The following is a 26,014-nucleotide window of genomic DNA, read 5'->3' on the forward strand; positions in this document are numbered from 1 at the left end:
TCCCACGGTTACTAGGCGATCGGCTAGTAACAACAAAGATGTCTTCTCTGCTAGCATGCGACCAAATAACGATAATGATAAAAATGTTCCGCTAACTCTACAACTCAGAGCAAGTGTTATTACACGGGCGTCGTAGCGATTTCTGACATGCAGCTGAAGCACCTTAAGACGATCTTAACACCCCAGGTGAGTTCGGTGTAACCGACGACACACGAAAATGACTTTAAATCATTCTGCAGCATAAATATCATCGTTCTCGTTTCGCAGTGAAGCGAGTGGCTGTGCCTTTATGTTAATGTTCGACACTCCGACGTGTTGCTTAGTCGGGATAAGTGCTACGAATACGCCATGAATTAAATCATTTGGTCTTGATGACCCGTATAAAGCCAAACTTAATACAAATTACACGTTAGTTAGCATCTTAAATGTGGTTTGGCGTGAACCCATGTTGGTACAAAATGGAGCAGCTTGAGTCAGAGTAGGCTAAGCTAAAAGTAGCAGCGGAGATGCTAGGCTAAGCTAAAACTAGCAGCGGAGATGCTAGGCTAAGCTAAACTAGCAGCGGAGATGCTAGGCTAAGCTAAAACCCGCAGCGGAGATGCTAGGCTAAGCTAAACTAGCAGTGGAGATGCTAGGCTAAGCTAAAACCCGCAGTGGAGATGCTAGGCTCAGGTAAAACCAGCAGTGGAGATGCTAGGCTAAGCTAAAACCAGCAGTGCAGATGCAAGGCTAAGCTAAAACTAGCAGTGGAGATGCAAGGTTAGGCTAAAACTAGCATTGGAGATGCTAGGCTAAGGCAGCAGCTTGACTGTTTGCTCTGCTGTCCTAGGCGTCGGTTGCCAAGGTAACATGTCTGTCCTGGGCTCCGAACAACGCCAAGTTGGCGGTCTGCACCGTCGACGCAGTCGTGCTGCTGTACGATGAACACGGAGAGAAGAGAGACAAGTTCTCCACCAAACCCCAAGACCCCAAGGTGGGTTCTCAGCAGGGTGCACCGACATTCAGAGACATATCCGGTTTAATGAACTCCCTAAACATGCTGTAATAAGTCCAACGCAGGTTGCTGCTAAGTTATTGATTATTTGGGCTTCACAACAGTAATATTTCTTCATGCATTCATCTTCTGAACCGCTTTGTCCATTTCCTGGTAACGCCTTAACTCTAAAGGAGTTTTTTGAGATGCTGTCTTTGCGTTACAGTTTAGTGGTGAGGCACGTCGTTTGATTCTATTCTTCTCTGCGTGAAGTGCAATCAGCGTTGGACTCCTGAGACATTCAAATGAAACGCGCGAGGCGTGCGATTGTAATCACTTCTGTTCTTTTGTCAGTGTGGAAAGAATAGTTACGTCGTCAACGACATGGCCTTCTCACCAGACTCCACCAAATTAGCCATCGGCCAATCGGACAGCATCATATTTGTGTACCGACTGGGAGAAGATTGGTAATGTCCTTTGCCTCGTTCCGGACGCCACTTCTGTTTGTCGTGATTTGATGATTTGTGATTTAATCGGTGTTATTTCCTCTCTCCCAGGGGTGAGAAGAAGGCAATCTGTAATAAATTTGTCCAGACGGTGAGTCAACAACAGCAGACGACATGAAGAACAAATGTCAGATGTTCGGACCACTTATTTATTCCTGGTCTTTTACGCCACCTTTTCTTCGTTGTCTTGCAGAGTCCTGTGATGCGCCTGCTTTGGCTTGCAGAGCACGCGATTGTTCACGGGTTGATGGACGGCAAGGTAAGTCCGCAGCAGGCTCCGTCTGATCATAATCGTTAGCGCTACTGCTAAATGTGCTAATAGGCTGTTGTAGTAGAGGAGAATCCGCCGTACGCGCAGCAGCAGGACTCTTAGCAGTGTATTCCCTACAGGTTCGCCTTGCCAACACCCAGACCAACAAATCGTCCGCCCTGTACGGCACGGAGTCCTTCGTTGTGTCGCTGGTGGCAAAGTAAATGTGGATTCTGCTCTTTCAAATTGCCATTTCCTCCTGTTGTCCTTTCTAATTGAAGGCCCCCCTTTTGTCTTCTCTCCAGTGTTTCTGCGTCGGGCTTCCTGTCTGGCCATGCTGACGGGACTGTCGTTCGTTTCTTCCTTAAAGAGGAAGGCTCAGAGGAGTCTCAGGTACCCCGAGCCTCGCAGACCGCCGCCGCACATCCCCCACGCTCACTGGGCTACTTCCTGAATCGGCTCTCTGACCTAGGGCAGGCTGCTGAAGCACCCGTGCGCTCCCTATGCGCTGGCCTGGGGTGTGCACGGCATCGTGGCCGGTGGCTGTGACAAGAAGGTTGTGGCCTACACCACAGAGGGCCGCGTCCTTCAGACCTTCGACTATACCCACGACTCCACAGAGAAGGAGTTCACTGTGGCGGCCGCCAGCCCCACTGGACAGTCGCTGGTGTTTGGCAGTTATGATCGGTGAGTCTCAGACGCCGGCGCGACGCCTGCCTGCTCAGAACGGCACCTGGGGGGGGGGGGGGGGGGGGGGGGCTGAACACGGTTCAGCTCGTTGTCTCTCTTGTCTTCCCCGTAGGCTGCGGGTCTTCAGCTGGGCGCCCAGGAAAGGGGTGTGGCAAGAAGCCAAGCCCAAAGAGATTCCCAACCTCTACACCATCACCAGCCTCTCCTGGAAGAAAGACGGATCGCGCCTGTGTGCCGTAAATATCTAGCCTGTCCCCGTTATGTGAGCCGAGTGCTTCCGCAGTAGATGGAGGATTCCTCTGGTCTCCTGTCTACCCTGGCTGTAGATAGGAGCTAGCTCGACTCTAATTGTGGGCTAATTACCCAAATATAATAGAAAGACCAAAAACACAAATCATTTATTGAATGGTGTGTCATGCACTTATTTTGTGTGTGTGTGTGTGTTTACAGGGAACCGTGTGTGGCGGTGTGGAAATGTTTGATTGCTGCTTGCGTAGAACTGTCTACAAGAACAAGTTTGAGGTGACCTACGTCGGCCTGAGCCAGGTAGCGTTTGAAATGCACCAAAGCCGTGAACAGAACGGGTTTAGCGCGTTTATCCCTCGGATCAGAGGCAGAGGAGGAGTTAGATTAGCTTCGTTTGGTGACACATGGACACATGGACGCGCAGATAATCATACGAAACATCAGCAGCATCTTATTGTTTCAGAAATTCAAATGGATCCAAGGAGAAATGATTTTTTTGTGTTTTTCTTTGAGTCTTTCTCTCTCTCTTTGTCTCCTGATGGACTGTTCAATCCCCCCCCCCTCCAGGTGATCGTAAAGAACCTCTCAACAGGTAGGCGCGTCATCCTCAAGTCCTATTACGGCTACGAGATCGAGGAAGTCAAAATCATGGGCAAGGAACGCTACCTGGTGGCTCACACCTCGGACACGCTGCTGCTGGGGGACATGCTGACCAATCGGCTGAGCGAGGTAGGACTGAAAGGACGGCTTGACCCGAATCACTTCCCTGCGAACCTGCAGCGGCTGTTCTGGTTGGGGGAGAGAATGAAGTATTTGGGCGCTGGTTCCACTGGAAGCGAGTTTGAGTCTCGTACCGTGTGATTATCTGCGCGTCCTCGCAGGAAGCCGAGGTGACGGTTCACTCACATGACAGCTTGACTCTGCCGTCGCGCTTTCAGGTCCCGTGGCCCAGCTCAGGGGGAAACGAGAAGTTCTTCTTCGAATACGAGTCAGTAAGTGCACATGCTTGTTGTTCAGGAGGCTGTTACCGGATAGATCTGTGCATTCTAATAACAGATAACGGACTTGGTTTGATGTTATTAAGTTAATAATGAATCTGGGTTTATGTTTTTAGGTTATTCCTCTTCCGCATTGCATTCCACTTTGTGTTTCAGGTTTGCATGATTTTTAATGCTGGAGAGCTGAGCCTGGTGGAGTACAACAACAACGAACTCCTGGGCTCGGTCCGAACAGAATTCATGAACCCGCACCTGATCAGGTGAGTCCAGTCGCCGGCGCACAGCGGAGAGAACCCGGAGAGAACCCGTGCAGACACGGGGAGAACACGCAAGTGGGACTTGAACCTGCGACCATCTTGAACCTGCCGATGTGCCGCCGTGCCGCCCATTTTATTAAGTTATTAACCTCAAGAGGTTAAAAAGAAATGCTGAGTTACACCAAAATAAAAATGCAGAAATGGTGTCACTTTAAATATTACATTTCAGATTGATTCAGGACGTTAGTAGTTTTACTGAGAAATGTTTCAGCTCAAATTCAAATAAACGTCTTGATGTTTGAGACATTAAATGTTCTATTTTAGGGACCGTTGAGTAGCATATTTCTGATAGTGGTTCAAACTCTTTGGAATTCTAGAATTGCTGAGAGTAATTATTTTATTTGTATTTTATTTGAGGAAATCATAAGTGGTGCTTGTTTCCAGCTCTAGCCACTTGGTGGCGGTATTGCGCTGTGAAGAAAGGTTCTGTGTTCAGCTCGGTCTCACTCGCTGCTCTGTCTGTGCGTTTGTGTAGCATTCGTCTCAATGAGAGGACACGGAAAGGAGCTGAAGACAACAAGAAGCTCGCGTATCTGATCGACATGAAGACCATTGCAATCGGTAAGAAGGTGCTTGTGAGAAGAGCCGCTGGAGGCTCGGGTGCACGTTTCAGCAGAAAGCCGCTCATCACTCCTGAAGCTCCGCTGTCAAACCAGCCAGCAACGTTTGGCTTTGAGACACGAGAGCTTCCAGGCGTGCGTCGCTCGTCCGCTGATTTGGGTCGTGCAGTATTTGTGAATATTCTTTATAAGTGATGGGTCCAAAGAAAGCGAGTGGTGAGGATGGAAGTGAGAAGAAAAGACGCATGATGACGACGATGAAGCGTGAAATCGACCACATGTACAATCAAGAACACAAAGCCTTCCAAAGGCAGAAGGATTATGTCTACGGTTATGTACCTGTAAGGTACAATTACTGCATAAAGTGTATACGTACCGTCCTTCTCCTCATTGCTCACCGCTGTTAGCGCCATCGTCTGTCTCGAAGTTAATCTCGTACTAAAACCACGTTTTATATTACAGTAATACTGTAAATTATGTATTATATCATTGTGTGTGTGTATCTGTATCGCGATTACAAAAGTCTTCCCGTTATTAGCATTCATTTGTGTTTTTAGACGCCGGAACGGATTCAATTGTGTTCAGTTATTTTATATCGATTTGCCATACGAGCGATTTGAGTTACGAGCTCAGTCCAAGAAGGAAATGTACTCGTATGTCAAGGTACTACTAAAGGTACTACTACAAGGTACTTTGCATCCAAGTAGGCATTTGTCATGCGGGTCCATTGAAGGCCTTTGACTGGAGAACATTTTCAGTCTGTAGCTTTCGCAGGATAATGATGTTTTCACGTGTGATTATTATTAATAACAACAAATATTAAACTCCTTTACTTCTACAGCTAAAATGGTTGCAGGGTATTATCTATTAAACTGTCTGTGTGCCTGATGTTCAGTGGCCCTCACTGACCTTGGCTTTAATTAAAAAGTTCAGCAGACTAAAAATATCAATTTAATCCTGATGGAATCATTACTCATTCTCAAGTGACTGTCTGATTGCTAATGCTGGATGATTCTTATTATTACTACCATCGCTATCGACGGAGACACTGCTCACTTGCGCTCCCTCCTCTCAGTGGACTTGGCCGGAGGCGCCGCTCTGGGAACCATCAGCCACGACTCAAAGATCGACTGGCTGGAGCTCAACGAAACCGGACGCAAACTGTTGTTCCGGGACAAGAAGCTGCGGGTGAGTGTGAGGCGCTGCAGAGAGGGATGGGGGCGCGGCGCGGGATGATGATTAGGGGAGTCAGCACTTTGGGGGCCTTTGGGCTCTAAAGTTATAGCGGCAGCCATTCTAGAACATGTTTTACTGCAGTTTTGCTTCTCTGGGTGATCCGATTGCTGCTTATTTGATATTTTCTCATCGCCTGTTCTGCATGCTGCTCTGGTGCTCCATCTCGCAGGCCGTCCCACGGCTGCTCTCTCTCCTCTGGGGTGGGAGGATGTATGGATTTGGAGTGTTTGCTGCGTCCGTAAAGCATGCAGTGACGAGAATGTGTTTTTATTTGGGAAGATGCAGGCTACGTGTTTGGAATGTTTCTTATTCACATAGAAATCCACACTACGAGTAATGTTTCAGGTTTTCTGCTGCGCAGGACGGTTGCTATGTCTCGGTTGTGACCCAGGTGGCGCTAGGTTCTCCTATTCAACCTTTCATTCAGCAGTGATGGTGCGTAAACGTAGGATGTCCTCATATGAATGTATTAAAATGAAACTGAAGGATTATCGGCGAGCTGTTTTGGATACACACCGGTAGCAGGGTCGAGTTTGGAGAAGGTTAAGATATATTTACAAATGGCTGTCGTAGTTAACAAGTTATTATTAAACTAAATAAGATGCAACGTTCCGTCGTCGGCGTTTAGTGCGGCGGCCGATGAACTTGAGCCGCGTCCGGTACGTGTGCTAAGCTAACCGTTTGTCTCATGACTCCAGCTTGGAGAAGCTTGCCCATGTGACAGAAGAGAACGCAGGCAGGTCATACGATGACACGTTGCTCTTCGTCCTCGTCCCCCTCAGCTCCATCTGTACGACATAGAGACGGGCGTGAAAGCCGCCGTGCTGAGTTTCTGCTCCTACGTCCAGTGGGTGCCTGGCAGCGACGTGGTGGTCGCCCAGAACAGAGGAAACCTCTGTGTGCTGTACAGCGTCGACAGTCCAGAGAGCGTCACCACGTTCCCAATCAAGGTAGAGCCCATTACAGGTTGGGATATCCCATTACAGGTTGGGATATCCCATTACAGGTTGGGATATCCGGTTACAGGTTGGGATATCCCATTACAGGTTGGGTCGTGGCTGAAGTGTTTGTGTCGTCGGCTTTTACAGCTCACCTGGACTCGTAGCGGCCTTTTATGCTAAAGGCCTTTGTAGAGAGAAAACAAATCGCCTCACATTCACAGCAGTGTAAGAAGTATCTCAAGCCCAGCTCTAGTTCTAACAGTACTCTGTGCAAATACTACGCTACGGGCTCCTGTACATTCGTGCTGCTTTCACTTCTCTTTGTTAGGGGGACGTTGTGAGTGTGGAGAGAGCTGAAGGGAAGACCGACGTGGTTGTGAAGGAGGAGGTCAGAACCGTGTCGTACGTGCTGGATGAAGGTCTCATCGAGTTCGGGACAGCTGTTTACGATGAGGATTACAACAGGTGCGTCTGGACCCGCGGCACGCCGCCCGGGCGGAGCAGGGCGGAGCAGAGCGGGACCGGAAGGGCCACATTTCAGTCTCTGATCTGTTTTTCATGCCTTCTCATCAGCTCAGAGCTGCATCTAGGATAAGAGAAGGGTCATATGTGTAAGACACTCTTTGAAGTAGCATTCTTAGATGTACAGTCGTCCCTCGATAAAGCAGCATGAGAGGCTAAAGACAGCACGAGTAGAATATTTGTTCTTCTGCACTCCAAGCGGCTCTTTCCTCGACCTGCACGCCTTAACATTATTAACAGGAAAACCTTTACTGTACGTACTATATATTTATATTCCTCAAACAAATGTTTAGCTGCACTTCCTCTGCCTTTAACTCTGAGCTCGTCTGCAGAGCCACTGCCTTCCTGGAGACGCTGGAGATGTCAGCGGAGGCTGAAGCCATGTGGAGGATGCTGGGAAAGCTGGCGCAGAAGGCTCAGAAGCTGCACGTTGCAGAGCGGTCAGTGGCGCGCGCACGCACGCACGTGCACACACACACACACACACAGCAGACAACCGTGTCCCTGCATGACTCGGACTACATAAGTCATCAAGAAAGTCTTTTAAAACTTGCCTTCATAGGCATTTTCTCTCTCTCTCTCTCTCCCTCTCTTAACCTCCTTTCTTCCTCTCTCTCCCGCTCAACTTCTTTCCTTCCTCTCTCACTCTATTTCTTCCTCTCTCTCACCCTCTCTTAACCTCTTTTCTTCCCCTCTCTCCCGCTCAACTTCTTTCCTTCCTCTCTCTCTCTCTCTTAACCTCTTTTCTTCTTTCCTCCCTCCCTCACCCTCTCTTCCTCTCTCTCTCAGCTTCTCATCTCTGTTTTGAGAAACCTTTCACATCTGAGTTCTGAAGTCTCCCTCATTAATAATGCACATGCTGTTCATGAAGCATGGGCTTGATTTGCATACATCATGAAACTATGGAAAGAAAGTGTTTTGTCTGGCGTGGGCGACGTTAATGAGGCTAGTGAGAGAGAGAACTTTCTTCTTTCGTGACTTCTTCATTAATCTGATGCAACTGTTCAGAGAGAGTTGGCAATAAAGGGGCCAAATGGTAACATTTGCCTTTTCATTTCGCAGCCCTTTGGACTGCAGCGTGTCCCAGGGCTAGTTAAAAGCTGGAATTGATCTCGGCTCGTTAAAAACTCCCGTTCAGCACTTTCCCAGCCCGGATGTCTTTGCGGCTTCATCCCACTGAATGTTTCTTTCTGTGTTTCTTGTTCTCTCTTGTCTTCCGTTTCTACTTCCAGGTGCTGCGCTGCATTGGGCGACGTTGCAACCATGTATTTCCTCCGCGATACAAACGAGATTGCAGATCGAGTTTCACAGGAAACGGTGAGCACGTATGCAGGACGCAACGTTGCACGTGCACGTGCACGTGCACGTACATGCTGGCAGCACGTACAGGAGCTTTGAGGGGAATACTTACATAAATACAGAATTTAGGTCAAATAGATTTTTGCAAAAATTCCACCGGTATCAGTCCCGGTGCAATTTATTTTCATTAAATATCAATAATTGCTTTATAATTAGCGTTTATAGCTTTATATAGCAGCTCTTTAGTCAGTATCTTGTTCAGCAGCCTAGATGGTATGTTTCTGTCTGCTCCTGCTCTCTGTCTCTCTATCACTCTCTCTCTCCTCCTACCTGTCCTTGTCATTGTTTCTCGGTCTTTCTCTCTCTCTCTCTCCTTCTCAACCCAGCCGGTCCAGACAGATGGCCGTCCACTATGAGTCTTAGGTTCTGTCCAAGGTTTCTGCCTGTTAAAGGGAAGTTTTTCCTTGCCTCCTCGAATTTGCCTCCACGAGTTGGGTTCTGTCTTTCCCTGCTACTCCAGTAAAGTGACTTGAGACGACTTTCTGTTATGATCTGGTGCTGTAGAAACAAAATGCAATGGCTCGTGTGTGTGTGTGTGTGTGTGCGTGCGTGCGTGTGTGTGTGTGTGTTTTGTCTGACCAGGGTGGAACAGGAACAGATTCTTTTCAAGTCCAAGCCCGTATGGCCATGTTGGATAAGAACTTCAAACTGGCCGAGATGCTCTACTTGGAGCAGGTTGGTGACGTGCCCCCCCCCCCCCCCATGTTACCCCTGTTGTGTGACTGACGTGTCAGCGAACATCACACTCTCTGCTAGGTTTAGTTACTTTACATCGGCTATTAATCGAGACGGGCCTATCAGCGATCTATCAGCGTCCTATCAGCCATCTATCAGCCATCTATCAGCGATCTATCAGCGATCTATCAGCGACCACAAACAGAAAGACAACACAGAGTGTCGTATCACTGCCGAAGTAGCTAACCCAAATAGCTGTAGAAACCAAAAGCTGTAACGGACTTGAAGTGGACCAGCACCGGTACCCTCGATAAATAAATACGTTGCTCTGACCAGCACACGTAACTTTGTCGAGGCAGTTTGCTCTAATCAAAGAGCTGATGGTCGGCTTTCACACAGAGAGCTTGGGCGTGGCTTTACGGGCGTGGCTCTGGGTAAAGCATCGTTTCATTATTAAACGTTTCATTATGGCTCTTGCTGCTGCACTAACCCCTGACAATTGATTTCTGTGCTGCAGAATTCCATTGATGAAGCGTTAGCGATGTATCAGGAGCTTCACATGTGGGATGAATGCATCGCTCTTTCCGAAGCCAAGGTAACGGCAGCTACATCTATCCGTTTTCCCTCAGGGACATTTTGTCCTTGCGACTGTAATGTTTTCAGCGGCCTAGCCATTTAGCCAGTGTGTCGTAGTTCTGAATCGAGGACTCTCATGAGTCCAGCTGTCAATCAGAGGTTCAGAAGCGAACGCCTTACCTGTGGGAGCTACAAGGTGCATCAATGGGATCATTTCCAACTGTTGCTAGTTAATAATCGCTTCCTAATTCCTCACGCTGATGTTCTCGCATCTCCCACACCCCATGTTTGACTCTAGGGCCACCCAGAGCTGGAAAACCTGCGGCAGAAATATTACAGGTGGCTGACGGACACGGGTCAGCATGATAAGACCGGGGAGGTGAAGGAGGCACAGGGAGACTTCCTGGGCGCCATCAACCTCTACCTGAAGGCCGGACTGCCCGCTAAAGCCGCCCGGCTGGCCCTCGACCAACCGGGCATCATCCATGACAGCGAGACGGTCCGCCGCATCACTGCCTGCCTCATCAAGGCAGAGTTTCATGAACGAGTGAGTGAAGTCTCGTTTTGCTGTGCGTCTGGCTTCCTAACAGATGTCCAGGAAGGAGGGGAATAAAAAAGGCACGGCGTTTTTCTTTGTTTATTCCGTTTTGCAGTCAGTCTCACTTTAGCTAGCTCTTATTTGTCTGTGGATTCTTTTCCGTAGCGGCTCGTCTAAGACGACGCTTCTACTTTAGCAGGTGGGAAAGAGAACAAAACCTGAAAGTAAGCTTTGGTGCCTCACGTGATTGTGCTTTAAGATACTTTGCTTTGGGTATGGATGCTGGCAATGTGTGAACGTAACTACCCCGCCGACATTGTGAGTGTATTCTGCATCTTGTTGTTCACACGTTAGAAAAGCCAATTAATGAGGAGCTGTGGAAGAAGGTTCTCCACTGAGCCAAAGGTATATGGGCACCTGGACGTTACTGTACACCCATGCATGATAGCTGGAGCCTGTGCATCCATCGATTACCACAAACCTCTGGATTAGTTAAGGACACCGACGCTGGGAGATCAGATCTGGCTCACAGGAGAAGATGCTGACATCGATAATCGGTTTGTCTGTGTTGGAGCATTTACCCGACCAGAAACTAAAAAGGGCAGATTAAAGCCTTCCCAAGAAGATGTGTCCACACACAGAGGCCACAGAGATTCTCATATTGGATTTGGTTAATAAGTGAATTTGTCTTTAAGGTGAATATTTCCTGTGTTGTCTGAGCAGGCAGGAGATTTGTATGAAAAGGTGGGACACAGCGAGAAAGCGTTGCAGTGCTTCTGCAAAGGAGAAGCCTACGGGAAAGGTAAATCACACGGCTAGAGGATCCGTGATGTTCTCCAGACGCCATCATTTCCATCGATTTCCTACTTCATTCAGTGAGCTGCTAATTGCTATTAGCCGCTTTGCATAATTAACGCAAATCAGGGTACCGGTATATATATTATAAATAGGGTTATAATTATAAATAATGCTGGTTATGCTAGTGCTAAAGTAAGATGGTCAACCTCCACATGTCGTAACTGTCATTGTAACCGTGTTAGCATGCTAACGTTAACATTGAGCTCAAAACACAGCCGCCGAGCACATAAAAACGCCGTAGGCTTACAAATGTCAATCAAAGTGATTCAGGGTTCAGGGCAGGTAGATCACACTTCCTGCTTTCTTCCTCCTGTAGCGGTGGAGCTGGCTCGCCATGCCTCACCTGCCCAGGTGGTGAAACTGGAGGAGGCCTGGGGAGACTTCCTCGTTGAGCAGAAACGGTTGGACGCCGCCATCAACCACTTCATTGAAGCAGGGTATGTAGAGTAGAGTAGCAAAGCAAAGAGGACACAAACACCATGTAGCAGAGATGGGAATAGTAAGACGTCTTTAAATATTATATCTGCATCACATTTCTATTCTCTTCATGTTGGAAAACGATCTGAAACCTAATTTTGTCTTTGGGCGGATGAAACTCTCCACCCAGATGAAGCTTTGGAAGCTGCTGCTTCTCTTGAAAATGACCTTTCAGAAAGGTTTCGGCCTGTGACCCGGCGCTAACAGAAACATTCAGATCCGCTGAAATATGAACCAGAATTCATCTGATTGTAATTGGCAAATCATCTATATTTCAGTATTGATGCTTTACACCTATAGTCGAATGTTTCTATCCTCTTTCTCTTCCCTCAAGTTGTTCGCTTAAAGCCATCAAGGCAGCCATCGAGGACTGTCAGTGGAAGAAGGCAATCCACATCCTGAACGTCCAAGATGACCCAGCCTTTCGAGAATACTACGTGACCATAGCTAGGCACTATGCCGCCGTGCAGGACTATTCGGTGAGACAGGATGCTTAAAATGGGAGCAGAAGGGGCTACTAACATTCAGTAGGCATTAGAGGATCTGCATTGAACTGGTTTAGATCATATTTATCTGATAGATTTCAGTTTGTACGTGTTCATGATAAATCTTCTACGTACACAGAAGTTAAATATGGAGTTCCACAGGGTTTGGTGCTTGTACCTATTTTAGTCATGCTGTATATGCTTCCCTTAGGTAACATTATTAGGAAACACAGCATAAATTTCCACTTCCATGCAGATGACACACAATTATACCTATCAGTTCAGCCAGACAAAGTTTGTTAGACTTTAGACGTGCTTTAAGGACACATCCTGAATGTCCAAGATGACCCAGCCTTTGTGAATACTACGGTACGTGACCATAGCTAGGCACTGTGCCTCCCTGCAGGACTATTCGGTAAGACAGGATGCTTAAAATGGGAGCAGGTGATCTATGACGCACACGTTTTCTGCTCCTGTGATGGTAGCTTAGCTTTCAACTAGTGCAAGTTCAAACAATGAAGAATGAGGAAGGATGAACGAACATTTGCACTGATGCCAGTGCAGCACAAGATTATGGAACGGCACTTTATGCACCAACCACGAATGCGTCATTAGCACAGGTTGCTATTTGTGTTCAGCGCACCCTCCAAGACTGTCATTTAATATGTTAAGTACTGTTGTTTTCCACAGGCACATCCCAAAATAAGGCTAAACATGAGTTTCTGCAAACCTTTCATTCCATCCAAGTTCATTTTGTGTTCATTTTGTGTCTTTCTTGTCTTGAAGTTGGCCAAGCAGCTCTTTGTGAAAGGAGATAAGCTTGAAGATGCTGTGGGGATGTACACCGCAGCGGGGCGCTGGGAGGAAGCCTACAAGGTGAGTTAGACCTCCTGCACACACAATTTAGTGAGGTCAATATGCACCTGTGGTAAAAGCAAGGCATTTAGCCACCGTAGCTGACCTGCATTCACAGAAGACGCTCATAGATGGACCTTTAAAAACACTCATGAGATTGTTTTTAAAGGGTATTGTTGATATTGGTTTCGCTATGAAACAAATGAAATGGGTGCATTTTATTTATTTTTTTGCAGCTGGCTGTGAAGTGTATGACTGAAGAGGAAATTAAGGAGCTGTACGTCAGCAAAGCGCGGGAGCTGGAGAGAGATGGGAAGTTTAAGGATGCTGAGCGGTAAATAGGAATCACGTCATAGAGTGATCTGTCTCCTCAGTGGCTGCTGGGAGATGAACGTGTGTGTGTGTGTGTGTGTGTGTGTGTGTGTGTGTGTAGACTCTTTGTCACAGTGAACGAAGCTGACCACGCCATCATCATGTACAAGGAGAACGGGCTGTTTGATGACGCGTGCCGTGTGGTGGCCAAGTATTACCCCGACTCGCTGATGGAGACCTTCCAGAACATTGCAAAGGTACACAGAACTCTGGGACCGTCACTGCAGGGGGAACTGGAGATGGTAGATGGCCGTCTCGATGGGAGCAGCTAAAGCCAAAGTCCCAGACGTTCCCAGGAGGTGATGATGTCATAGCCTCCGCCGAGGCGAGGCGGAGCTTGTGTAATCGCCGGCGTTTGTTTGTCTGTCCGTCCGTCTGTTAGCAAGATAACGCAAAATGTTCCGGATGTATCTGGATGAAGGTTTCAGGACATGTTGGGAATGTTACCAGGAACAGCTGGTTAGATTTTGGTGATGATCCAGAAGAGATCCTGGATTCTGGATCACTTTGGAATGTTCATTAACATTGAAGTCAATGGAGCGTCAACATTTGTCCCGCAATTGATTATTGACCGATGCTGATGACATTTGATACAGTCATGTAGGGTGGGGGTCTCTATCTCACCACCGAATTTCATCTGGATCGGATCCAGAATGAAGTCAGGAAAAAATATTTAGTTTTAACTTTAAAACCATTTATGGATTCAAAAATCCCCCCAAAAAAACTTTTCATGGTTGGTGTATAAAGATACCAGGAACAATCTAGAACCTTCTGGTGCTGATCCAGATCACCGTGTGGACGGTGTAGATCCAGTTAGGGGGGGAACGAGCTGCTTGGAGGAGGCCTGTGCTCTCTGAGGGCTCTTCGAGTTTTGATTGTTACAGCATTGATACCTGTGATCGCTCTCTTTCTTGTAGATGTTGCAAACTGAATCTAAGTTTGCAGAGGCAGAGTACTACTTCCTGAAGGCTGGAGAGTGGACAGCTGCAGTACACATGTACAAGAACAATGGCCTGTGGGAGGAGGCGTACCGGGTGCGTGCGCTCAGGTTACTCGTTGTTAATCTTATCCCATCAGGATATGTTGATTTCTCTACTCCCGTCTCTGTGGTAAGGGAACCTTTGCTGCAGGACACTTCTAGCTATATAAATACATCCATGTGTGTTTTGTGTGTCAGGTGGCTAAGAATCATGGAGAGGGAGATGTTCACAAGGACGTGGTCTTCATGTGGGCCAGAAGCCTGGGGGGGGAGGCCGCCGTCAAGCTGATCAACAAGTTTGGCCTTGTGGAATACAGCATCGAGCTTTGCTTTGAGAAATGGTGAGTAGCATCCGGACGTCTCGACCCAGAGCTGGAGAGGCCGCCGCTCGTCGGGTGGTCAAACCTTTGTGAATCATAAGTGCTGCTGAAATAAAGGCGAGATTCACTGTGAGCTTTCTGGGCTAAACGCAATGTAAGATCTGGGCATAAAGAGAAGCGCGCCGAGCGGCTTCCCTCAGGATGTCAGCCTGCTGCTTCTCATCATCTCAGTCCAGTTATCCATCATGATAAATAATTATTCATCAGTCCCTTCTTTTATTCTTGAATCTGATTTATTTTCTCATTTACTTCCCAGCCAATTTGAGTTTGCCTATGATTTGGCTCGTTCCTTATGTAAGGAGAAGATTCTTGAGGTCCACTTGGAGCATGCATTTTACCTGAAGGATGAGGTAGGGCTGTCCCCGTCCTGCTTACCTGCTGCTACTGGAGACTACATGTAGTCCATGGTGTGCCTCTGTGTCCTCTCCTAAACCCCTGCGCTCAATAATCTCTGCATCAAGATCGTTTAATCCAGGTTAGAAACAAATAGGATTGGTGGAATTCTAATCTGGATATTCTGCTGCTGCTTTGTCTTCCAGGGCAAGTTTGCTGAGGCGGAGAATGTTTTCATCAAAGCAGGGAAACCCAAAGAGGCCGTGTCCATGTGAGCGCTGTTGGCTCACCAGGAGCAGTTCTGTTGATGCAGCCATGCAGCTTTTGATATTGTATTATGTCCTGTATTTGATTACACACTTTTACTAGAGTAAATGTAATGCCAGATATTTACTTTTGTATTTTATATTGTATTTTTGCAGCGTGTCATCAGTACTTTTTTCATCTCTACACAAGCTAAAAAAGTTCTGTTCTTAGTATCATTTGTGTGTGTGTGTGTGTGTGTGTGTGTGTGAACTGTTCCAGGTATGTCCACAACAGGGACTGGGCCAGTGCACAGCGGGTGGCTGTAGGCCACGACCCAGATAGTGTGCCTGAGGTACTGGTGGACCAAGCCATGCACTGCTTTGAACAGGAAGACTTCCAGAAGGCTGAAGGCCTCCTCCTCCAAGCCCAGAGACCCGCCCTCGCTGTTCAATATTACAAGGTAACCGAGCCGGAGATGCCTGCACTATTCGAGCGTCTCTTTGTTAATGGCGTCCTTTGCTCTCGGCAGAATGCAGGTATGTGGGTCGATGCCATGCGGGTGTGTAAGGCGTATCTGCCAAGCAAGCTGTCTGTGCTCCAAACACAATATGAGAAGGAGACATCCGCGAAGGGCGAGGGGTAAGACCGGCATCACGCAGCACGTGTGTACGGATGCTGTAGCTGTGCTGTATTGATTATTAGCATCTAAAAGGTGTTTTATTTTGAAAAAATGACCGGATTTTCTCCAACGTAACATTCGCCTGTGAATTTTCATGCTTTACGTCAGTGGGCCCCAACCTTTTTCCTGCCACGGACCGTGGCAGGACTGTGGGGTGGGGGGGGGGGTATAAATAAATATTTAATATCAATATCTACTCGCCATAAATTGTGGTCCCAATAATTACTTCTGTCCTTCGTGGTTTTTTGTTTCATAAATTCCACATTCTTGTCTTTTAATCCGGGTTCTTGGTCTCTGTGCCGAAGCAGTTTTGAACCCTTCATTGCTCGTTAACGAAGCCAGTCAGCTGTTAAAACCCGAGTTTTAAGTCTTAGTCCTGGTTTCTCTTCTTGGAGGTCATCACCTCCTCTTCTTCCTCCTCTTCTTCCTCCTCAGTTGGACTTTTTTCCTCGGCGAAGAAGCTCTCCAAAGACTTTTGTTTTTTTTTATTCATTTTCGCGAGTTCACGGCTGTTTTTTTTCGCAACGTATCAAGACGCGATTGTTACGTTGGAGAAAATCCAGCCGTTTTTCAAAATAAAACACCTTTTAGACGCTAATAATCGATACAACAGAAATTGTATACATTAGTTGTTCTTTCTTTGCGGCCCGGTAACAAATGCCTCACGGACCGGTACCGGGCCGCGGCCCGGTGGTTGGGGACCCCTGCTTTACGTGATACGTTACTAAAAACAGACGTGAAGTAGTGAAAATTAAATTAAAAAAAGAACTTCTTTGGAGAGCTTATTTGCTAATGGGAAAGTCCAACTAAGGAGGAAGAAGAGGAGGAAGAATATAAAACGTCTTGACAGACAAACCAGGAGTCAGACTTAAAACTCGGTTTATCTACAGCTGATTAGCTTCGTTAACAAGGCAACGAAGGGTTCAAACCTGCTTCGGCACAAAGAGAACAAGAACCCTGAAGTAAAAAACAGGAATGTGTCAATTATGAAACAAAAAACGTGAACATGATGGATAGAAGCGTTTATTGAGACCACAATTTATGGTGAGTAGATATTGGTGTAATACTTGTTTAATAGTTATTGTGCATAATATAAAGTTTATTGGTAAGATCATATTCCTCTTTTTTATTTAATTACCCCCCCGGTCCGTGAAAAAATTAGACTAGCAACAAGGAATAGCTCATTAGCTCGCCAGCGGATCGGCAGCGTGCAGTGCTCGTCCTCCTCCCATTGCTTCTGCCTCTTCAATGACTTGTGGAGGAAAACATCAAAGTTACCAATAGAAGCTAATGAGTAAGAGGGTAGAAGTGGAATAACACTAAAGTATTCCTGCAGGGATTTACATCTCAGGCTCACCAGAATGCGTGGGGTTCTGTTTCTTAGGAGAATCGTGACTTTAATATTAATGGCAGGAAGGCAATGAAAAATACCAAGAAAGAAGAAGAGGCGGAGAAATAAAAAGCCTCATGATCAAAAGGGATGAGCTGTGGACATGTGTCCTTCTAATCAGGTGAATATTCCTGAATGGTGAAGGATTTCAGCTGAAGTTCACACAGGAGTGTCCCTTGGGATGGGATCTGGATCTGGATCCGGATCTGGGCTGTGTTCAGACCTATTAACACGTTTCACACAATGCACTCCTCCTGGAATGACAGTGCTCGATCTCCTAGCGTGGCAGAGTAACGACACTTCGAAGTCGAAGCTGGCTGAACGTTTTTGTTCCTGATCCGATGTCCTCAACTCGATGTCTTTCTCGTTCCAGCGGCGTGAACGTCCTTCTGCGACAGGCCAGAGACTGGGAGCGGTCACAAGAATACCTGAAGGCAGTGGAATGTTACCTGAAGGTGAAGGACGACTCCGACCCCGCCCAGATGATGAAGTGCTGGATGAAGGTAGAAGATACATTTCTGGCGTCTCATCCGGGGTGTACCCCGCCACTCGTCCGTAGTCAGCTGGGACAGACTCCAGTAACGCTTAGGTCCAGGTCGTTGTTGGAAAAAGAGAATTCATTCTCAATTGACTTACCTGGTTAAATAAAGGTTAAATAAAAAATAAAATTGCATCAATGTTTTTAGGATTCATGAACACAGCGCATCCGATCATAATTTTAATCCAAACTCTGGTCGGATTAAATACATTTTGTCCACTGAGGGCGAGGAATATCGATTGCTATGGAGAAGAGATCATTGGTCTGTTGCTGTCCCTGAAAGAGAAAGGTCACAGGGTCTCAAAGATCAATAGTTCCCCCCCCCCCCCCGTTGGGGTGGATAGAGTATTCGTGTTTGAGAATTGAACAGTTGGTGTGACTTCATTTGAAAGATGTTGATGAGCAGAAACGGTGCCTCGACCTCGGCTTCTCTCCGGCTCGCTGGGGAATGTGCTGCAGATGATTGGCTCTGGCAGAGAGTGGCTTCTGCAACACGCAGAAATCTGAGCAGCGATCTGACGTTTAGCACGTTATTATTTAGCACTGAATTAATTGGCCTCCACAGTTTTGATACTCAACGATGTTTTTTTCTGTTCATTTTCAAACAAATTTGGTTAATTTTCAAATGTTTCACCATCTGCAAAGGAAAATTCTGTGCAATAATGAGAAAGATATTCATGATGATCATCATGATGATATTCGATTTTAGGCAATAGGTTCTAAAATTTGACAGAGGGGCCGGGCCAGGAACAGATGAATGGAGTGTTTGCGTGAACTAATATAAATGACATGTAAAAGCCGTCACAGGAAAGGATTTAGCCTTTTACAGGAAGCATTACAGGGAAAAGGTAAAATGAATGAGATTTATAATAACATTTTATTTAATGATATTATTTGTACAAGTTCGGTGGGCCGGATTATAAAGCCTAACGGGCCGTATATGGCCCCCGGGCCGTAGTTTGCCCATGTCTGCGTTAGAGTATAAAAATATTACAACAGCTGTCATAAAACAGTATTAACAAGTACTGTCAAATAATTTATCAATGTTTTCCTTGTGGCCCTGCATTGGTTTGTTTGTGACTTGTTGTTGTTGTTGTTGTTGTGTATCCAGGCTGCAGAAATATCCACTAAGTTCCTCAGTGAAGATGAATCTTTGGAGGTGATCAAGGTGGTTGCACCAAGACTCAAGCAGCTGGGCAACCACAAGGGTGTACGTACGCACACACACACACACACACACACACACACACACACACACACACACTCGTTCTTCATAGACATCATACAGAGGGGCGTGTGCCCCCTGCTGTGCTTCAGGCTGCTGATCTGTATCTATATGTGGACCTCTACAAAGAAGCAATCGATGTCTTCATCGAGGCTGGGGAGTGGAACCAGGCCAAGAGCATCTCCAGCAGGCTGGAACCAAGGTTAGACAAGCCGGTCACACGTAGAAACACGCACACACACACGCACACACACACACGCACACACACACACAGTTTAGAGAATGAAACATGAATACAGACGCTCCGCACCCTCCTATCAGGAACACGAACCCGAATAAGCATCTACAATATCAGATTCAGAACAGTGAAGGTTAACACAAGAATTACTTCACTAATATTTATCAAATATCCAGAGTAGCGTCCCCATCTGACCCAAAACCCGCATCCATCCAAAAAACAAAGAAACAGTGTTGACTTTCCAACACGGCGACGAGCATCGTAGCCTGAAGGAGCGACACGGGACATTTTGTGGGGACATTTTGTACGGCCGCTCATCTCGATCATTTCACTCCTTCGGTTTCTAAAAGGACGTTGCAGGATGTGGCCGAGCCGCAGCCAGGCAGGCTTGCTGTGTCGTCGTGTGCGTCGTCGTGTGCGTCGCTGTGCATGTTCTAACACCCGGTGTCTTTGCTGTGATCAGCTACACCAGCTATGTGGACCGGCTTTACAAAGAGCACCTTCAGAGCAAAGGCAACGCAGACGCCGTGAGTTCACGCCACACACGTTTACACGCTCCATTACGCTCTTTGTAGAATCTCTGCAGGAAATGTTACCCTTTGATCATGAAGCTCGGCGCTGGGTGAACAGAAACGGCTGTCTAAAGGATTCTCGGTGAACGTGAGACGTCTTTATGTGTCTCTGTCCAGCTGGTGAGTGTGGACATCATCGCAGCTCTGGACATGTATGCAGCGAGAGGCCAGTGGGACAAATGCATTGATACAGCTTCCAAACAGGTGCTAAAGACGGCATCATCAATATTAATTAGACTGTTGTTTAGATTTGTTTGTTTATTTATAGCCTTAGACCTATGGAGGGAAAAACTGCCACAATGAAAAGTAAATATAAATGGTGAAAATAAATATATAAATGTAATTAAATATCAATAAACAAATAAAAGCGCTTTGCTCTTCTATTTATTTTTTTCATGATACAGAAGAAAAATGTAGCAAGAAATATTATTCAAATGAGGGGCGGGTCTTAACTCTTTGGCCGCCACAGTAATTGCAATAAAATAATCAGTTTTGATATCAATTTTTAAAAGGTTGTAACTGTAAATTGTTAGAGATAAAGCCATACTGTAAATGAGAAAAATCATAAGTATGAACCAAAGTTTATGATGGGAATAAATTAACATCTAATAATGTGTAAAAGTTCCATTCAAATGCAATCATCACGCAGGAACAAAGAGAATCGATACAAAACTTTCAGGATCAGCACTGGACAGCTCCATATGTGAAGAGCACCTCGTCAATCAACCAATAGGAGAACAGTTCAACCCAAGACACATTTAACTGTTTTTAATTTATTTATGTGTATATTTCTTTATTTTCGTTTTCCCCCCCATTTATATGCATTTATAATTGTGGCAGTTTTGGTCCTCCATATGACCTACCGGTACTACCATACAGTTTTTTGAAGCAATATTCCGAGTATTCTCCAGATGAAGACGGTTGTTTCTCAGCATCTCTGCCTGCCTTTCATCAGAACAGTAAAGTCTTCCAGAAGTACGTGGCGCTGTGCGCTGCAAGCCTCCTCCCCACCGAGGCTCAGAAGGCTCTGCAGCTCCTGGTGAAGCACGGAGCCCCAGCTAGCCCGCAGGTAGCCCACGCCCCGCCCCCGGTTCACAGCGAGCCGCTCTGGAGCAGTCAGAAACGTCTTCTTCCAAACTCCTCCAAGTCCAAGTCGTCCTTTTCTCACTGACGGGAGCGAACTAACCAGTCGCCGTTTTACTCCCAGGACTTTGACCTCTACAGGCGTCTGTTTGGGAATGTGATCGTCCTTCCTGACGAGCCAGACTCCTACCGGATGTGGGCCGACCTCCGGAACGTCCTGCTGCAGCTGGTAGCTCCCCGTTGAGATGAAATGCGCCGTGTGAAGCAGGAGTTCGGCTCCCCATGCGATTCCTGTTTAATGGTTGCAGTGCGAGAACCTGTCCACGTCGTCTGAGGCCCGTGAGGACTTTGAGCAGATGCTGTTGATCGCCCACTACCACGCCGCCCGCTCTGCAGCCAGAGGAGTCCAGCAGCTGGTACGCTGAGCGTCGCCGGGTCGCCTGGCTTCCGCTTCCTGAGAGGGTCGGCCCGATGAAAAGAGCTTCTGCTGTGTTCCACCTCCAGGCCAAGGTCGCGACCAAGCTGTCCGTGTCCCTGCTGCGTCACACTGAGCTCATTCCTGTGGACAGGGCTTTCCTCGAGGCCGGCCAGGCCTGCAGGGTGGGTCCACGGGTCACACAGGAGGTCCTCCTTTCTGATTATTGGGCCAGACTAACGACACGTTCCTTTGTTTAACCCTCGCAGGCTGTTGGCTGGGAGAACATGGGCTTCGTCTTCCTCAACCACTACTTGGATCTGTCTGGCGTGAGTCCCTCGGCCTGCAGAATCTGACTTCTGGACATTCTGACTTCCAACGTGATACGGCGAGGAGGACTTGTGTTTGTGTACTCGTGTCCATTGTGTGTTTGATCTGTCTTCAGTCCTTTGAGGACGACTCGGTGAAAATTAACTACTCCTATTTCGTGGGCACCGACATTCCCACTGACGCTCCCCGTCCCACGAAGCCAAGTGCCACGGTAAGACATCCGTTAGCATCCGTTAGCATCATAGTGTCCCCGATCTGTCTTTGTAGCCGTCGCACGCGGGCGTTCGGGGTCGTGGACGTCCAAAGGAGGCCCGGATAGGACCCAAATGTCACATAATCAGAACATTAATATGATTAAACTGATCCCGTGTCAGTGCCGTCACATCCACATCCACTCGCGCCCGCTAACGCTGTGAGAACTCTAGCTGTCCTGTTTGTCCTTTATGTCCCTGAAAGACGTCGTCTCCAATCGGACCTGTGTTATGTGTCCGTGCGTGTCGCAGCGCGAGCAGACGGAGGAGATCCGCGACTGGGTCCTGCAGGAGTGCATCTGCGGCCAGCTGGAACGGGTGCTGCCGTGTGACGAGAGGGATTCCTACGAAGCCTCTCTGTTGGCCACCAACGGCCTTTACTCCCTGCCCTGCATCATCTCAGGTAACACACACACACACGCCATTACAGCGCCCTCTGGTGTCGGAGGTCGTACATTCCACTCTTATTGGGGAGCTGATGATTTCCTCTAACGGTGCTTCATCTTTCTCTGTGTCTTGTTCTTCTTCTTCTGCTTATCCGAGCAAACCATTTGTCTTCGTCCCTTCGTTCAATGCTTTCAAAGGTTTTCTGAACTATTTCTAGACGTATAATATGAGCCAGAAACGGTGGCGTTGATTTCTCAGTGTGTGAGGGCGTTTCCTCCCTCGCTGCTCCCGCCTCCAGGTTACCCGGTGCTGGGGAACAAGGTGCAGTTCTCGTCTGAGGGGAAGGTGGCCATCACAGAGGACTGGAACCAATTCATCACGGCTACGAAGGTGAGGCGAGGAGGCGGGGCGGGGTGGGGCGGGGCGGGGCGCTCCTGTTCTCTGATGCTCACTGTAGAATAACGAGCCGCTTCTCGTCGTTCGGGTAAAGCAGACGTGCCGTCCTGACTTTCCAGCAGCTTGTGTTGCATCGCATTTATGAAAGTCACAAGTCACAAGTCACGGCGCGTGTTCAGCCTGCTTGTGTCCTTGCCCCCCCCCCCCTCCCCCATGCAGACCACTCACAACCCGGAGTGCCAGGACGTCCTCAGCTTCATCAGCAGGTGGTGCGGCGGCCTGCCCACGTCTGCGTTCGCCTTCCACTGACGGCTGAAGCGTAGCGTCCTCGGCTCGGATGCGTAGGCCATTCCTTTCTGTTCCTCCCGTCCTCCGGCGGCTGAGTCAAGCCTGCGGTTCTGGTTCTGTTGGGCTAATCGGTTCTACTCCAGCAGATTGTGCTCGTCTGGCAGTGCCTTCATTGTGTTTGACATGAAATGTATTTTGTTGAAGTAGAATATTGTTATTTATCGTGTCGTTCAGATGTTACTGAAGGTCCATCCCCTTGTCAGGAAAGGTTTCGGACTCGTAAATAAACGGCGATCACGTTTCAGGTCTGGAGCAATGAGCGTCTTCTTTCATGTCCTCGTTGCTAACGGAGGATTTATTTAGTGTCTTGTCTTTTCTGCAGCAGAAACACGCAGTATGTGAACTAGAGGCCTGAGTACGCGCTGTACTTCATAGTTACCATTAAGTACACAAATGGGATCGGTTCAGGAAGACGGCCCAAACTTAGGGACGTTTTAAACTTTGATTTTGTCTTGATGCATCAAACTGAAATGACTGCTACTTCAAAGGCGGCGATATTAGAATTGCTGTGTGTGTGAATGCGATTTTATTGTTAACGCTCAGACTGAAAGACAGGAAACGTCTAATGTGCAGTGTTTTATTAGCGTCATAAATAGTATAGAAGGAAACTGACCAAGTGACGGGGGGGAGGGGCTACATCCGTTAGAGCGATGAGGTCATTGTTTGGGCTGCATGCCTCCTCAGCGTGCTAACATGCTAACAGCGCGTCGTTACCGTTGCACACTAATGCCCACTCAGGATTCCAGTTCCACACGGTCAAAGTCATCATGCCTCACCGCCGTGGGAGGAGTCACGCGTCTGTGCTGTTAAAGTTCATGCCTGGCGCCGCCGGAATCAAAGAAAGGGGATAAGTGCTCAGAATATTCGACAGCGATCATCACAGCCTGCAAGGAAACGGGAAGAAACGCACAAAAACCTCGTTTATTTCTTTGCCTTGTAGGGAATTTCCATATTAAATGGTATTCCACAACGTAATTACACGCCGACACCACTAGGAACGCACAACATTTAATTTGGTATAGGTTTGACCGATTTCCATGAACACAACACAGATAAACATGGGCTTAGATTTTCACACAGTAGGAACTTTGTTTAAAAAATAGCAGCTTATTGATAAATCGGATGATGACATCATGTTCAACTGGAAAATGACCTACCAAGGGATGAACATTGTCTCCTACCCAATAATCTCCCTGGTTCATGGACATAATCAATAAACATCTTAAACGTTATTGGAGAAATGAGATTCTGATATTCTGCGAATTACAAAGTCTCGCATTAAAAGAAATCAAAATCCAGTCGACTGGGCCTCTGGTTCTTTTAGCGTGTTCAGAGCGTGATGAAAGCAGTCAACCACGGAACGTACGGCGTTCCGGATCTGCACTGCCCGTCTTGCATCCAGCAGAAGTCCTGCCCTCCTCTCTGCGTCTGGACCACACATGCATCATGAGTTCATCGCCTCCTTCCCGGCAGAGGAACTCTATATCCACGATCAATAAAAGCGGCTTATGTTTAGGGAAAAGGCATTAGGAAGCGATAGCTCCCGAGGTTTCCTGCTCTCCCGCCGACGCCGCGTTTCCTGAATCACAATACACTTACAGATTCACATCAAAATCACTCTGTCTATATTTTAAGTTCATTCATATAGTTTAGCTTTAAAGGTTTTTTTTTAATAACATCTCGTTCGCGTTTGTTCTATAAGAACCGCCGAGGGCTTCCCTGGCAGCTCTATTCTGGGCAAGCTGCAATTTCTTCAAGTGTCCCCGTCCAGCAAAAACCTGAGCAGTACTCCGGGTGCGACGAGACCAGGGACTGGACCACTGTTTTCATGGCCAAGGGTGGGCGGTACGGGGCACACCTTCGGGCCAAAGCGATACGCCTGCCCATCCCGGACACAACATGATTGATCTGATCAGACCATGAGAGACGATTGTCTAACTTGACATGCAGGAGTTTAGTCTTGGACACGTGTTCTTTTTTTTTTTCTTACCTTGTCTGCATTCGTGCATCGACAACGTACATAACGTCAGTCACTGTTAGAGTTCTACGCAATTTTATTCTTGTAGTGATTGTGACCTGCCCTCTTGGCGGACTAGCCTATTCATATTTTATTAGTTTGGACACGTGTTCTATCAAAGTTGTATAAATAATCAAAATTAAGTCACAAATAGCAACAGCATCAGGAGTCTGGCCTTCGTTAAGACTGAAACTGGGAGGATGATGATGATGATGATGTCAGAGGCTGATCCAATGAGCGTCACGTTAGAGGAAAAACATCAATACAGGTGATGCGTAGGGGTGTAACGGTAAGCTAAAATGTCATTTCGGTTCAAAAAAGACAGAAAAAAGTTACTTAAAATGCTTTTATTCATTTTTTTAATGCAAACAATAGAATTTGTATAAGCGACCCATTTTGGTGATATTTCAAATAAATTAGACTTTTTAAAACTATTGTAACAATTTAACAATCTTAAATGGTACGCAAGTGGACCGAAGAGAAACGGTCCAATACATCACGTGAATCGTTACCTTGGTGACGCAGTAGGGAGGCGGAAACTGCGCGAAAGAATCACCGCAGAAATCATTTACTTCAAGAGATTTTAAACTTCCTGCCACTATAGTTGAATTTTACATCATAATTTCAGGACAAGAAATTCCTCAATCCACGGAAGTGTTTGCAAATCCTCTTTGTCTGTACGGAATCCATCAGCGAGCTGATTCGAGGCTTCGGTACCACCTGCTGGGATGAACCCAGTGCAGCGGCAGGCTCTGACAACCAGGCCTTCAGAG

The 26,014-nt window shown here is 47.2% G+C and overlaps 1 protein-coding gene across 1 annotated transcript; it reads left to right on the forward strand.

The window, feature by feature from the left end:
• The first annotated feature begins 147 nt into the window (after positions 1-147).
• ift172 (intraflagellar transport 172) lies at positions 148-23,778 on the forward strand. The gene is made up of 48 exons (XM_068753544.1): positions 148-186; positions 830-973; positions 1,328-1,440; positions 1,531-1,570; positions 1,673-1,738; positions 1,870-1,949; positions 2,035-2,122; positions 2,202-2,416; positions 2,532-2,655; positions 2,870-2,965; positions 3,233-3,394; positions 3,604-3,657; positions 3,820-3,923; positions 4,456-4,541; positions 5,616-5,728; positions 6,559-6,726; positions 7,046-7,182; positions 7,572-7,679; positions 8,472-8,556; positions 9,181-9,273; positions 9,791-9,868; positions 10,148-10,396; positions 11,111-11,189; positions 11,562-11,682; positions 12,057-12,201; positions 12,994-13,083; positions 13,299-13,396; positions 13,496-13,631; positions 14,352-14,468; positions 14,612-14,754; positions 15,050-15,143; positions 15,333-15,397; positions 15,652-15,832; positions 15,902-16,011; positions 17,815-17,944; positions 19,091-19,189; positions 19,297-19,406; positions 19,906-19,969; positions 20,132-20,218; positions 20,970-21,083; positions 21,222-21,326; positions 21,406-21,513; positions 21,602-21,697; positions 21,782-21,841; positions 21,958-22,053; positions 22,346-22,496; positions 22,779-22,870; positions 23,096-23,778. The coding sequence occupies exons 1-48, from the start codon at positions 148-150 to the stop codon at positions 23,183-23,185; spliced, it is 5,223 nt and encodes a 1,740-aa protein (XP_068609645.1). The 3' UTR covers positions 23,186-23,778.
• Positions 23,779-26,014: the final 2,236 nt, after the last annotated feature.

Source organism: Brachionichthys hirsutus, chromosome 20 (genome assembly GCF_040956055.1).
Source record: "Brachionichthys hirsutus isolate HB-005 chromosome 20, CSIRO-AGI_Bhir_v1, whole genome shotgun sequence".
Lineage (NCBI taxonomy): Eukaryota > Metazoa > Chordata > Actinopteri > Lophiiformes > Brachionichthyidae > Brachionichthys > Brachionichthys hirsutus.

Excerpts from the sequence above, each read along its gene's own strand:
- ift172 (XM_068753544.1), top strand. The coding sequence starts at position 148 with ATGCAGCTGAAGCACCTTAAGACGATCTTAACACCCCAG. Across the intron at positions 2,966-3,232 it reads CCTACGTCGGCCTGAGCCAG|GTGATCGTAAAGAACCTCTC; the intron begins GTAGCGTTTGAA and ends CCCCCCCTCCAG. Across the intron at positions 14,469-14,611 it reads TGTGGGAGGAGGCGTACCGG|GTGGCTAAGAATCATGGAGA; the intron begins GTGCGTGCGCTC and ends TTTGTGTGTCAG.